A 15554-nucleotide genomic window follows, 5' to 3' on the forward strand; every position below is an offset into this window, starting at 1 on the left:
TAAAAATGCACGGAATCGGATGGATTTTTGTGTAGAAATCACTAACAATGATGAAGAGTTCAAGTTGAGAGAAAACAGTGAGTCAGACCCTAAAATATTCCATGGAAAAAGAGGATCACAGGTGAATGGAAAAGAGCAGGAGGTAGAGTTTACTCTCGTGCCAGGTATTTTAGAGAAGCTGGAGTCTTTAGGCAAGAACAGTGGCCTGAAGAAGCAAGAAGCAAGAAGCAAGAAGAATACCCCCACCCACCACGCCTGGCCATGGAGTCCGTGGGGTCTGGAAGGAACAAGAGCCATTACTTAGTGGGGTTGCTAAGGCAGGAGCAACCTCAGGGGAGGGCCAAGTGTCAGTACTCTAACTGGATGGATAGTATCATCCAAATCACAGATTACAGTTCACCAAGAAAAACATAAAGATGGTTTCACTGCCCCTGCCATAAAAACAGTATTGTTATACTTACATCTAATAGAGCTGGTTTTATTAAGCTACTTTCAAAGACAATATTATAAAAATTTCAGTCTTTATTTACCTTCCTGTTGTAATTGAGCCAAGAAAAGTGCAAGGTATGTGTCTGATATCAATTCTGGACCCGTCAAGAGAGAATTCAAGTTGAACCACTGGAAAAAAATTTTAAGTATTTAAGTTAATGTACATTATAAGTAATAGGGAAGTTCCATATGTTAAGAATAAATACAACCCATCTAAACTTACTAAGGCTATCTAAACACTGAAAACATGTCAAACCAAGATTTTTAAAAAGTAATTTAATAATATGATTTTTAAAAACTGAAATAAATGTTGCAGATTTACCAGTATTAAATGTTTTAAAAATAAAATTTTGCAGGGTGCCTGGGTGGCTCAGTCAGTTAAGCATCCGACTTCGGCTCAGGTCCTGATCTCATGGTTCGCGGGTTTGAGCCCTGCATTGGGCTCTGCGCTGACAGCTTAGAGCCTGGAGCCTGCTTCGGATACTGTGTGTCTCTCTCTCAAAAAATAAATAAACATAAAAAAAATTTTTTTTTAATTAAAAATAAAATTTTGCTTGGGGTGCCTGAGTGGCTCAGTTGGTTGGGTGGCCGACTTCGGCTCAGGTCCTGATCTCACGGTTTGTGAGTTCGAGTCCCGCGTCGGGCTCTGTGCTGATAGCTCAGAGCCTGGAGCCTGCTTCAGATTCTGTGTCTCCCTCTCCCTCTGCCCCTCCCCTGCTCATGCTCTGTTTTTCTGTCTCAAAAATAAATAAAACATTAAAAAATTAAAAAAACAAAACAAAATAAAATAAAATTTTGCTTTAAGTCATAAACTTTGTATCTCCCACCCCAAAAAAGAGTACAGAAATTGATACTACTTTAAAGTATCTTTATTGATAGGTATAATCAAATCTTTTTTCAAAGTATCAGCCCAACAAAACCCTAATCACATTATACTGAAGAAAAATGAAACCAACACAAAGTCTTCCCACTACTGGTAATATTGGCCAAAAGATTCCAATTGTGAGAAAAGTAGACATTCCAGGAAGGGAATTCAAAACCGCCAAATGATTTTACAAGGATCACTGAGCCACTGTCACATGTAATTAAAATCACTTAGTCACTATTTTATAGGATTCCTAATGTAACCCACAATATACAAAAGTTTCCAAAGGGGAGACCAAACATCATGACCAACTACTTTTCCTGGATTTTGACAGAGATTATAGTACTTTTCCAGTCACCCATTTCTCCAAAGAAGACATCCCAAGATGGCCAATAGACACATGAAAAGATGCTCAACATCACTCACCATCAGGGAAATGCAAATCAAAACTACAATGAGATATCACCTCACAGCTGTCAGAATGGCTGACATCAAAAACATAAGACTCAGGTGTTGACAAGGATGTGGAGAAAGAGAAACCTTCCTGCACCGTGGGTGGGAATGCAAACAGTATGGAGTATGGAAACAGTATGGGGTTTCCTCAAAAAACTTAAAAAATAAAACTACATTTCGATCCAGTAACTCCACTACTTGGGTATTCTCCCAAAGAATAAAAGCACTAATTTGAAAAGACATATGCACCTCTGTGTTTCTTGCAGCATTATTTACAACAGCCAAATTATGGAAGCAGCCCAAGTGTCCACCAATAGATGAATGGATAAAGAAGATAGGAGATACACACACACACTCTCACTCTCTCTTTCTCAACGGAATATTATTCAACCATAAAAAAGAATTAAATTTTGCCATTTGCAACAACACGGATGGATCTAGAGAGTATAAGGCTAAGTGAAGTAACTCAGAGAAAGACAGATACCATAGGATTTCACTCATATGTGGAATTTAAGGAACAAAGGGAAAAGAGACAAACCAAAAAACAGACTCTTTAAAAAAAAATTTTTTTTTTAATGTTTGTTTATTTTTGAGGGAGAGACAGAGTGTGAGCAGGCAAGGGATAGAGAGACAGACACAGAATCCAAAGCAGGCACCAGGCTCTGAGCTGTCAGCATAGAGCCTGACACGGAGCTCGAACTCACAAACTGTGAGCTCAGGACCTGAGCCGAAGTTGGATGCTTAACCGACTGAGCCACCCAGGCGCCCCAAAAAACAGACTCTTAACTACAGAAAACAAACTGGTGGTTATCAGAGGAAGGTGGGTAGAGGACAGGTTATATGGGTGAAGGGGACCAAGAGTGCACTCACTGTAATGAGCACTGAGTCATGTACAGAGCTGCTGAATCACTTACATGTACATCTGAAACTAATATAGCATTGTATGTTAACTATACTGGAATTTTAAAAAATATAAATAGGAAAAAAAACGTTTCCAGTCATCTTTTTCATAATACAAGGACCTCTAACAAAAGAGTGTACAGTGAAAAACATAACTGTAAACAAAAATATAAATTAGAGCCAAATATAATAAGTTAAAATTGGACATTTCTTGTATTTATAAAAGATTAAGTAATTTAAAATGTGAAAATTCAATTTTAAACTAAAATTTGTAAAATCTCTCAAAATAATGATGCAAGTTTACATGCAAATCACCAAAGGAACTTCTGGAACCTAAGTCTTCAGATCTTAAAAAAAAAAAAAATCCAATGATTATACAGGAAAGGTAAAGAATACTTGATCATAATTTTTTAAAGATATAAATAAAAGCCGAAGGTTAAATAATCTTGGCAGTGTCCTCTCTGCTTTCTCCTTGGAGCTGACCCCCACTCAGGTCAGCCTCTACTGCAACGCACCTCCTTACTTGCTCTTTGTACAACTCAGGAGGGACCTTTAGAAATAATCGGGTCACAGGACTTAAAAGGACTTAAAACATAATAGCAGGGTTTCTATTTTTGAATTATCTTTTATTGATTTAATCAGTGCACTCATTCTTGATTTCATTTTCCTTTTTGCTTCGTATTATTTTATTTTCCAAAAGTTTTGTGGAGCTATAACTGACATGCGAGAAACTGCACATACTTAAAAGTGTTCAATTTGAAGCTTTAACATACGTGTACACCCAAGAAACCATCACCACCACCGAGAGTTTCCAGGGCCCTTGTGATCCTCCTCTCTCACTGCTCCTCACCTTCCTCATCCCCAGGCAACAGCTGGTTAATCTGCTGTCATTACAGATTAGTCTGCAATTTCCAAACTTGTATACAAATGGAACCTTACAGTACATAGTATTTTGTATCTGGCTTCTTTCACTCAGCATAATTATTTTTAGGTTCACCCACGTTGCTGAACGTATCAATAAGTTCATTTCTTTTTATATTGGACCATTTCTAATATTCCTCTTTCCAAGATTCAAAACATTTTTTTTAAGTTTATTTATTTTGAGAGAGACACAGACGGTGTGAGTGGGGGAGGGGCAGAGAGAGAGGGAGAGGGAGAGAGCGAGAATCCCAAGCAGGCTCCACACTGTCAGTACAGAGCCTGACGAGGGGCTCCAACTCATGAAACCGAGAGATCATGACCTGAGCTGAAACCAAGAGTAGGCCCTTTAACTGACTGAGCCTCCCAGGCGCCCCAAGATTCAAAATTCTAATAAAAAGGGCTTTTTTCTTAAGTTTATTTATTTTTGAGAGACAGAAAGGGTATATGGGGGGGAGGCGCAGAGAGAGAGAATCCCAAACAGACTCCACACTATCGGTGGAGAGCCCGATGTGGGGTTCAGACCCACACGAGCGAGACCATGACCTGAGCCAAAACAGAGTCAGATGTTTAACCAACTGAGCCACCCAGCCGCCCCTAAAAAGGACTTTACATAATTGTTTCAAAATAGTGTCATGTATCCAAAGATCTTTGGTAATTATCTTAAAAAATAACACCTTAGGTACGTTTCTTGATCTTAAGAAAGGCTTGTTCAAGACACATTCCGTGTTCTTTTAAAAAAATAGAGTTTTATGTAGATGTACGTATTATATCCACATAGATTTTATGAAGCCTTATGTATTACATGACATTTTGGAATGTGGATAATCTTGATATGCTAAAGCAAACATGACTGAAAACTTTTTATTCATGCTGGATGCTATTTCAGGCTTCATGACGCTACTGTATGCCGAGAACAAATCTATAAAGTCATAGTTAACTGGAAGAACATTTTTATCCCATAAAAACTCACTAAAAGTGACCCCTTCTGTACTGTATTAAATAGAAAGCTTTTCTTATGTAGTTAAATTGTACAGTTGACCCTTAAACAACGTGGGGGGGTTAAGGGTGCTGGCCCCTGGCACAGCTGAAAATCCATGTATAGCTTGACTCTTCAAAAAACTCAGTACTAATAGCCTACCGTTGACTGGAAGCTTTACTGCTAATGTAAGCAGTTAACACACATTTCGCGTATGTACTGTATACTTTTTTTTTTTAAGTAGGCTCCATGCCCAACGTGGGGCTTGAACTCACAACCCTGAAATTAAGTGTTGCATGTTCTATCGACCAATCAGGCACCTATGATATACTTACTTTCACAATAAAGCTAGAGGAAAGAAAATGTTACTAAGAAAACCATAAAAATAAAAGGAAGATCAGAAGGAAAATACATTTATAGTACTGTACTGTAAAAAACAATCCACGGATAAGTGGACCCATGTAGTTCAAACCCATGTCGTTCAAGCATCAACTGTGCATGGTTGTTACAAATAAACCTATAAGGGAAACTGCTACTGTCTTTGAAAAGAGAAAATTTCCATTAAGATTAAAACCGTACCATACACACACGTTACTGGTAAATTTCTTCATCCGTGAGGTATCGATCCTTTACATTTTAGTTGCAAATGGAGGGCAAAATGAGAAAAAAGACAAAAGGAGAAACATTACCTGTTTTCCTAATTTTCGAACTGTAAACCAGTGTTCTTTGTAATTGCATATGAATGACCTTTCATTTCTAGAAAAAGAAAAAAATGCATACACAATATTAAGTTGAAATAACAGAGTTCACATTCATTTAGTTTATCTACTAGCAAGTATTATATAAAACATGATAGTTTAGGATTGTGCTTACAGTGAAGCATCACAGATTTTGAGAAATTACAAAATAGCATTGAAAACAAAACCAAAACCAAAACCCAAACAGTAGAAATCTCTCTGCAGGTTAGTGATGCCACATGCAAGAATGATGGCACCACACACGCTTTAAGGATCAGTCCTGTGCTGCCTGACACCGAAGGGAGGAGGGGAGTTAATAGGCAGATGTGCATGGACATCCCCAAAAGGTGTCACAGCGAACTCTGAGGGAATGAAACAGGGAACATCAAGCAAGACAAAAGCATTCAAAATATGCTTTGCTTCTTTAAGAAATTATAACTTTAAAAATCAAGTTTAGAAAAAGCAATGTGGAAGAGCAAAATAAAATCTTACATGGGATCGATCCTGAGCCTCTGATACTCTGGACTGTTGAAGAGAATTAGTTCTAAACCCCAAACCTTCAAGGCATTGCTTATAACCTGTTTTAAAAAAAAAAAGCAACTTTTCATGAGCTAAACCATTCAATTCCAAATTAAGTAGCGCAGCCATGTTAGTTGCATAAACAACTGTACTTCATAATTTTCCCTAGAAGGCTATGCTTTTTAAAAAGTATGTGTATAAATACATCATTGAATCCATAAAAGAAAAAACGTACCTATAAAAGAGTCCTTTTTACACTAGGTTTCTGGAACATTCCAGAGAACCACATAATTCTGAGATAAAACTGTCTCAAAAATCCAGATGTATATTCTACTCAGTATTCTTCTTTTTTTTTTCAATGTTTATTTATTTTTGACAGAAAGAGAGAGACAAAGCATGAGCAGGGGAGGAGCAGAGAGAGAGAGAGGGAGACACAGAATCCGAAGCAGGCTCCAGGCTCTGAGCTGTCAGCACAGAGCCCGACGTGGAGCTCGAACCCATGAGCCGTGAGATCATGACCTGAGCCAAAGTCGGACGCCTAAGTGACTGAGCCACCCAGGCGCCCCTAAGTTTTATTCTTAAAAGTAGTCCACTACATACACACAATAATCTGGCTGCTCCGGGTCCTGCTTTAGAAAAGTTATATTCAACTCACTACCTGGTATGTCAGTAGTGATGAAAATTTTGTCTATTAAAAATGGATTCTTCCTGGGAATTTAAACTGAAGCTTTCAGACTTTGAACTACCATCATGGGTTTGTAATTCGTAGGAAAAAATAAATAAATAAGCCTGATTACTTCCAACTGTCTGGGGGAAAAAAAAGGACATTTCTGAAAATTCACTCTCCGCCCTCCGAGGCAGCCAACAGAGCAGCAAGTGAACCAGGTGCCAGCTAGCATAGATAAACAGTGAACACAACGCAGGGGGCAGACGTGAACAGGCACCAAGACCAGCGTCCCAGTGTCGCACAAACAGGCAACAGCAAGCGCAGGGCCCGCTCGAGCCTCCTCTAGCGCTGCGGCAGCTCTCACCAGGTACCGCCCATGTGGAGCAGCGCTGGACGGAGAGGCTACTGAATGAGGGGTCCAGGAGGACAATACAGGGGGACGGAACAGGCTCCTCGAGAGAGCTTCTGGAAGAACTCTGGATATACCTCCCGGCTGTTAGAATGAAAGACCCATGGATAAGGCAAAAGAATCTCACAAGTACATACACATTCACCCACAGAATTCAAGGGGAGCCGAAAGTTTAAAAAAAGAAAGAAAGCAAAAGCCACAGACCATAATAAAGGAATCCAGTCCTGGTACGCGGATTTAAATGGAAGGCAGTGAGGTGCTGCATTTTCTCAAATTTATCCAAGATGTAGCAAGTTTGAAATACTCTTATTGGAACTACGGTTAACAGCATCCAAATGTAAATTACATAGTCTTCTTTCAAAACGCCCTACTCTAAAATGAAGGTTCTACAATCTTAATTTTCATGTTTATCTCTACAGAAATCTAGTGCTCTAGAGTATGATCTTACACTTTTTCCCCCCAGTTTTTTCCTTGTGTTCTATGGCTTTATTTTTATTTTTTAATAATCTCACACTCTTAGACACAATCTACTAGAAGGACCGCTGAAGGTCACATCATTACAGCGACCGTGAAAAGAGATGCTGTGAGAAGAGATGCGTATCGACCACATCCTCAGCGCGATCAGTGCCCGGACATCAACAGCCCTTAGTACATGCTTCTAACCACTTACTTGAATAGAGAAAAAACCACTGTCGTCCATATTTCCCGAGGGCTGCTGTTTATTTCGGATGGGTCGTTGAGGCGGGGGTGGAGGGTGGGGAGAGAAGGATAGAAACCGTCATTGGTGTGCATATTTAAAATAACATCTTGCGCGGTCCCGTTTATGAAGTCAAGAGCATAGTTATAACCGACAAGTCAGATCCCCATAGGAAGAATGCTTCATCCTTTTCTAAAGGGTACCCACATTTTTTCAGAACCTGATTCGGTGAGTTGAAAGTCAGTACCTGTAAAAAAGTGCGATAGTCCTCACTGGTGACTCCTCCTTCTGCCATTCTCATTCTCTCCTCTTCGTCCAGCTGATGGGCAATGGAAGACAGCTCCACAGGGCTAAAATATTCTCCTTGCAGTAGGTTATTCAAGCAATGTTGAGCACAAAGTGAGCCTTCTTGCTAATATTTTCAAAAGAAAAAATTCAAATGTGATTTGCTGAACAGACTTGTACGGTATCTTCCTCTCAAGAGGAATTTAATCACTAACGCAGCCAAACCGAGGCTTTTTGGCTTTCAACAGCAATGATTTACGAAAGTACCTGAATTTTCATTTAACACTTGTTTTATAATTTTACCATTAAGGAAACTACAATTATTTAGCTCTATGATCAAAAACTTGAGAATGACTTCTATAAACAAACAGCATTCTCTACAAATATGCCAAATTTCACATTTCACTAGAAACTACTCTATAAAAACATTAGCACCTCTCATTGTCAGTACCTAAAATATATCTCTTTGGAGGTTCCATGGAAAATTACTAACACTGAAAGCGAAATTTTAATCCCTAGAACATGTGTGTTCTTTTAATGAGATAATCTACTCGATCAAGAGGCCTGAGTGGCTGAGTCGATTAAGCCTCTGACTTCGGCTCAGGTCATGATCTCACGGCTTGAGTCCGAGCCCCATGTCAGGCTCTGCACTGACAGCTCAGGGCCTGGAGCCTGCTTCGGATTCTGTGTCTCCCTGTCTCTCTGCCGGTGCCCCGCTCATGCTCTGTCTCTCTCTCCTTCAAAAATAAATAAACATTAAAAAAATTTTTTTGAAGATAATCTATCGATCTAAATGCTTATTCAAGGAGTTTCAAATCAATGAACAAAGTATCTCAAGAATTGATACAGGTAGGAAAGATCCCGCTCGACGTTAATGAAGACCTGTAGCCAACCGAACCAAGGTTCTCTTCGGGGAGCTCTGCACAAAATGTCTATGCAGTATGTACAACAAGCAAAACTTCCCTAAACCACACCTGGAGCTCGTTTCTGAACAAGCCAGCAAGGAGGGCTACATCCAAGGAGGCATCACTGGCTTTGTATCGTTGGGGGGGTGGAGGGAGTACAACTTCCCATGGGCCCCAGGGTCTTCAGCTGCTGGGCAGCTGGCCCTCACACAGTTGGCACCCCAAATGTAAATCCGAGCTGCCTTGGGCGCCTGGGCGGCTCAGTCGGTTAAGCGTCCAACTTTGGCTCAGGTCATGATCTCACAGTTTGTGAGTTCGAGCCCCACGTCGGGCTCTGTGCGGACAGCTCAGCACCTGGAGCCTGCTTTGGATTCTGTGTCTCCCTCTGTCTCTGCCCCTCTCCACTCGTGCTCTGTCTCTCTATCTCTCAATAATAAATAAACATTAAAAAAATTTAAAAAAACAAATAAATCCTGGCTGCCTGGCCCTGAACAGTCTGCTTATCACCCTGCTCCCCACAACAATGTCACTTTCCCATGCTTGCCCTGGAAGAAGGGAAACTCACTGGTGAAGGAGATCCCTTCCTGTGAACACAGACCCCTCTGTGGAATGATGGCAGAAGATGAGAATACTTTCTTCTCCCACTAACCCTGACCCTCTAAGTTCTCCTTTCCTCCACTAAAGTCTATGCCTTAACCCAGCCTGTCTTACCTTGTACGATTTGCTCTGTCACTCAAGAGTGACACAGAACTCTTTGGTGACTCCAAAGAGCAACACCTGGTGAGACACATATTTCTCCTGGTTCTAGGAACAAAATTCAGCTTCAGAAAATGATACAGGGTATATGTATGCAATGGAATAGGAAGGCAGCATTGAGAGAGTCTGAGCGCAAGATAGGGAGGGGGCCAAGATAAGCTTATCTTCATATTTTGGTATAGAAGTATCTTGAAGCTGAAGACAGTATCCCTGAAGTCACAGCCACATAGTGCAAGAGAAAGTGTCTCCACCTCTTTTTCCTTCTACTGTATTCCTACCTCTAGAAAGAAACTTCCTCTGAACACTACAACGTGAACTGAAGGAATACACAGCCATCCTACTTATATTCTACTGAAAAACGGGCAAGACAAACAAGTATTCACAAACAGACAAAAAGATGCTCAACGTCATCAACCATCAGGGAATGATATATTAAAACTGCAGTATGTTACTACTATACGCTCTCCAAAATGGCTAAAATGTTGGAGATTAGAGACATCAAAATACCACTTGTGGACATGCAAATTAGTACAACCACTCTGGAAAACTATTTGGAGTATCTACTAAAGCTTAACATATACGAACCCTGTGGTCTAGCAATTCCACTCTTAGGTATATAATGCCAACAACAGAAATGTAAACGTACATTCATCAAAACACATATAAAAATGTTCCTAGCACTACTACTGGTAATGCCCCACCCTGAACCATCCAGGTGCCCATCACAGAATGGGTAAACTGTGCTCTTTTCACAAGGGAAAACTATATGACGATGAGAATGAATTCACTACAATGACCTGCAACAACACAGACGAATCAACGTTAAAGAAGATAGATTCAAAGAGCAGCCGCTGTATGATGCCATTTATAAAAACTCAAAAACAGGCCAAACTCATCTATGACGTTAGAATTCAGGACAGTGATCACCCTCACAAGGGTGAAGGTGGGGTGGAGGGACAGTATCTGGAGGAAGGCCTAAGCGGAGCAAATAAATATTCTGTTACCTGATCTAAGAATTATTTACACATGTGTTCACTTTGTGAGACCTCACTGAGCTGTACTCTTATGGTGTGTGTACCCTTAATGAGCGTTTGTTACAGTTAAAAAAGTTCAAATAACAACCACAACAACTCTGCTAAGATACAGGTATTTCACATATCAAGAGCTTCCTTTTTTTACGTTTATTTATGTACTTAACTTTTTAAAAGTTTATTTATTTTGAGAGAGAGAGAGAGAAAGAAAGGCCACACACGCATGAGTAGGGGAGGGGCAGAGAGAGAGAGAGAGAGAGAGAGAGAGAATGAATCCCAAGTAGGCTCTGCACTGTCAGTACAGAGCCTGATGTGGGGCTCAAACTCATGAACTGTGAGATCATGACCTGAGCTGAAACCAAGAGTCGGTCCCTTAAATGACTGAGCCACCCGAGCACCCCATGTTTATTTATTTTTGAGAGAGAGAGAGAAAGCTCATGCAAGCAGGAGAGGGGCAGAGAGAAGGAGACAGAGGTTCCAAAGGGGGCTCCATGCTACCAGCACAGAGAGAGTCTGATGTGGGGCTAGAACTTACCAACCGTCAGATCATGACCTGAGCTGAAGTCAGACGCTTAACCGACTGAGCCACCCGGGAGCCCCAGGAACTTCCTACTATGGTCACCAGACACCGGATTTTCTGGGAACAGTCCTAATGCAAATTTTCTGTCTGGCTGTCAGGTTACATGCCTCAGTTTGGTGCTCTCAAACTATGGTCGTCACATGTAATACATATATTGAAATAGTGAAGCCAACTATTTAATAAAAAATTCTCTCTCTAAAAAACTCGCTTTGGGGTGCCTGGGTAGCTCAGTCACTTGGACAGCTGACTCTTGGTTTTGGCTTGGGTTGTGGGATTGAGTCCCACGCTTGGAAAATTCTCTCTCCCTCTGCCTCGATTCTCCACTCGATCTCCGTAAAATAATTTAAAAACCTAGCTTTGAAGTACAAAAAAATAAGCACTTGATCTCAAACTTTGTCTAAGTAAACTGTCACAGGAAATAGCAAGTTCTGTACTTCTAATATGATTTAATAGAAGAAAACAAATTGTTCAGTCCAAATTTAAAATCACTTTTTAAACAAGGTGAATCAAATTCTACATGAACCAAAAAAAAAAAATTGTACAAGTGCCCCACCTAATATTATCCATTCCCAGCCCACCAATTTATCCCCACCCACCTCTTCCTCGTGGAGCTTTAAACCAAAGTTGGATAGAAGTTTATATGTGCTATGGTCAAAGTTCAGTAGCATCGAAATGCCATGATTTTAGGCCCAGACTTCTTGTATTGGGATCAGAGAATGAACGATCTATATGTTCAGCTTTACCGAGGTATTTTACAAAACCACAGAGGGTTTTATAAAATACACTTACACAGAGGGTAAGTGTAACCAAATCATTCTCTCACCGTCCTTAAAGTCTTCAGGACCAACCTGCAACGAGTTCAAATTCCCACAGACACTACTGATTACAACGGAAACCAGGCATAAACCTTCAGGTGCACTCAGGATCGGCCTAAAGTGCCCACACAATCAACCTATGACTACTTCTTCATCTCATCTCAGTGACGCTAAGCTCTCACCCCCTATGGCGAGGTCCAGCAAACACAAGTATCTGAGTAACAACAATGGTCGGCACTTCCCTAGTACATGTGCCAGGAAGCATTCCAAGTGTTTATAACTGAGGTAGACACTTCATTATCCTCACACCACAGAGGAGGAAACTGGAGCACAGAGAGATAATGAGTAACTTGCTCAGGATCGTATGGATTGTAAATAGCAGAGCCGGGATTCAAACTCAGGCAGAAGTGAAGTCTGTGCTATTATTACTTCCTCGAGCCACTCATTTGGAATTGGGTTGTCCCTAGACCTCCACTATCCTCAAGACAGCTAGAAACCAACAATCATAAAAAGGCCAAATGAATAGCAGCAAGTCAAAGCTCAGCATCTTCTGGCATTTTCATTAATTTTAAACACAATCCCAACAAATGTGGCTACACTCTCAATTTACATTAAAAGTACCAATTTGGATGGCACTGTGCCCACACCAAGAGCAGTTAGCAATAGAAATGGTAACAGAAATGACAGAAAGCAGACATCAGAACTAAAACAAACACCAAAACACCGGGCAGTTAGTGGCCATTTAGTACGAGGGTTTGTTAGGGCTTGGCAAACTCTAGCCAATCGGCCAAATACAACCTGCTCCGGTGGCTAAGAGTGGTTTTTATGATTTGAGATGGTTGGGTAACACACCCACACACAAACAAGAACATGTGAGAGGCAGTATGTGACCTGCAAAGCCTAAAATACTTACAGAAAAATGGTTTCTTTTAGATAACTACCACCATACACATCTTAGAAGCCCAAGAAACTCTCTTAATTCACTTAAATATTTATTGAGCAACTATGTGCTAGGCACCATCTTAGGCACTGGGGATTTACCACAGAACAACTGTTAAATTTACATCCTAACTTAACAAAGGGCACTCAAGGTGGCGCCACTGTGAAAATGGGGAAACCAACATTCCCAGAGGAAGTAGTTGCAAGGCAGGCATCTCTATATACACAGCTTCCTTACGGCCTACGCTGGTGCTCTGACAAAGGTCATATGTATGCGGCAGACGGGGAAAGGAGGGTGCTGAAAAACGGCATATTAAGCTCAAACATTCCCAGAATGGACTGTGTATGAGATTCACGACGGGCCCTGTGGTTATAGGTATTTTCCATACTCTTTTTTTTTTTTTTAATTTTTTTTTTTCAACGTTTATTTATTTTTGGGACAGAGAGAGACAGAGCATGAACGGGGGAGGGGCAGAGAGAGAGGGAGACACAGAATCGGAAACAGGCTCCAGGCTCTGAGCCATCAGCCCAGAGCCCGACGCGGGGCTTGAACTCACCGACCGCGAGATCGTGACCTGGCTGAAGTCGGACGCTTAACCGACTGCGCCACCCAGGCGCCCCTACCATACTCTTGAAATATGCCTAAAAAACTTCAAAAGCCCTCATCTGTTAAGTACATATACGTTGATAAGGATAAATGTATTCTGTAAGTACCTTTAAGCCTACACAGATGTTGATAATCGAGAGTGACTTCTTTCAGGAAAAGTAGACCTTTATGAGGCTAGCACCCAGCTACTAAACCACCCAGGTTTAGTAGTTACCTTCACTGAAATCTATCCCAACAGTGCCAATGGCTGTCAAGCAATATCTGTAAAAATATGTAACTCTCAAGAGGTGGTGTGGAAAAAGTTTAAAGTCTTCCATTTGAAACATCTGGTCCTATACCAAAGCTTTTGAAAATTAGGAATAAAAATATGTATATGGAGGGTTCTCTTCATTCAATCTCCTTAGCCAGGCAACTAAATTTCTCTTGTCCAAGATTCATCAATCACGTCAATCAAGTCAAAAGATTAGTGGTAACTATAGGAGTCCTTCCTCCCCCCCCCAACATAAAAACTGGTCTACTCCAGTGCCAAAACATTCTAAAATGTTTTCTATAAAGAAAAGCATTCCATTGAACAACTTGTTTAGATCCATCCTGTGTCTCTTTTGTCTTTGGTGGCTTTGTGTGAATGGATAAATGATCGTTTACAAGTATTTAACAAAACCAAACCCTGCTGCTCCTACTAAACAAAAGCCTCCCCGACAATCCTTTCCAAACACGAAACTATTATGAAACAATGTATCTAACATGTGCCAAAGTTGTCCTGGGGAAGGTTTCACTCACACCCAAATAGCTTGTTTCTCCACATGCCACCAATCGTATCTTCAAGTGCGTGGTCGTTAAAGAATAAAAGCAAAACAGGCTAGGTGAACGACAACAAAATTATTCCAGTCTAGTCCTGGTAACTAATAAGGAAGCTGGCCTCCTGATCCGGAAAGATGCAACTACCAAAAGAAACGAAACCTAGACATCCCGTAACAAAAACTCCTGTGACGACTTCCCTGTTCAGGGGCGCTCAGGATTTCCTACCTCACTTCCCCAAGTGTCAGGCCCTACGTGGGACGAACCAAGGTCCCCGCCCTAGGGAGGCTCAGGGACCCGGTGCAGGAGGACAAGAACACAACCCCGGAGATCTAAGTGTATGGGAGGTTCCAATATAGAACAGAGGAGCCCAGAGGAGGAAAAGTTAATTCTGCCAGAAGTGGGACTGAGGGAGTGGGGTGGAGTTGGGGAGGGTCGAGGGAAGGGTCCAAGAGGTGACTAACTAGAACCTAGAGAGATTGGGGGAAAAGGGAATGGAGAGTGAAGCCCCCGGAAAGTGGAAGGGAAGCGCGGAAGCTAACCCATTCGGTGCCACCGCACTCCCGTGCCCCCATGGTGTCCCCGGCCCTGCCCTCACTCCCTCCCAGCTGCCCGGGCGTCCCGAGCCCCGGACACCTCGGGCACCGGCCTCTTTGGCAGAGGGTGCGGTGGGGGCGTCGGTGAAGCTGCCCTCCCTACGAAGTTCCCCCGCCCGGCGAGGCTGGGATGGGGGCGATCGGGCCCCCGCCAGCTCTGCGGGAGGAGGCTGTACCGCGCCCTACCGCAGCCACGGCACAACAGACAGCTCCCCACCGAACGCGGACACTCACTTTCTCGTGGAAGATGGACTCCATGTTTATTTGTCTGGAGCCAACGGCCCCCGCGCCGAACCACCCCCCTCCAGCCCCGCCCCTCGGCCCCACCCCTCCGCCCACCCTGCCCCGCCCCGCCTCGAGCCGCCCCTGCCCACGTGCCTCGCACAGACCAATCATCTCCGAGGAAGTGAGTCACGTGGAGCGAAGAGCTAGTGAACGCCGGGGCGGTAAATGCGAGGGCACGTGACCTGTGTAGCGCGTCCTGCGATCTCCCTTTATCTGGCCAGCTTGGGGGGGTGGGGGTGTTGCAGCGCCACCTAGGGTCTGGAGGATCTCCGCTTCCCACCCATTGCTATGGATTTTTAGGCTGTTAGGGGTCTGGACAAGGAA

At 42.2% G+C, this 15554-nt stretch overlaps 1 protein-coding gene across 6 annotated transcripts in view; it reads right to left on the reverse strand.

Moving 5' to 3' along the window:
- ATXN3 (ataxin 3) overlaps nucleotides 1-15259 on the reverse strand; it is a 38406-nt gene extending 23147 nt beyond the window's left edge. For 3 of the 6 annotated variants that reach the window (XM_047861956.1, XM_047861955.1, XM_047861959.1), the window contains exons 1-6: nucleotides 15180-15259; nucleotides 7881-8045; nucleotides 7607-7651; nucleotides 5834-5919; nucleotides 5294-5360; nucleotides 531-618 (exon numbers count right to left, since the gene is read on the reverse strand). In XM_047861956.1, the coding sequence (XP_047717912.1) occupies nucleotides 531-618; nucleotides 5294-5360; nucleotides 5834-5919; nucleotides 7607-7651; nucleotides 7881-8045; nucleotides 15180-15203 (475 nt within the window). In that variant the 5' untranslated portion in view covers nucleotides 15204-15259. Of the gene's footprint in view, nucleotides 1-530; nucleotides 619-5293; nucleotides 5361-5833; nucleotides 5920-7606; nucleotides 7652-7880; nucleotides 8046-14333; nucleotides 14486-15179 lie in introns of those variants that run through there. The other 3 variants (XM_047861961.1, XM_047861957.1, XM_047861960.1) reach the window with 2 other exon arrangements.
- Between the last annotated feature and the right edge of the window lie 295 nt (nucleotides 15260-15554).

Source organism: Prionailurus viverrinus, chromosome B3, assembly GCF_022837055.1.
Source record: "Prionailurus viverrinus isolate Anna chromosome B3, UM_Priviv_1.0, whole genome shotgun sequence".
In the NCBI taxonomy this organism is placed as follows: Eukaryota; Metazoa; Chordata; class Mammalia; order Carnivora; family Felidae; genus Prionailurus; species Prionailurus viverrinus.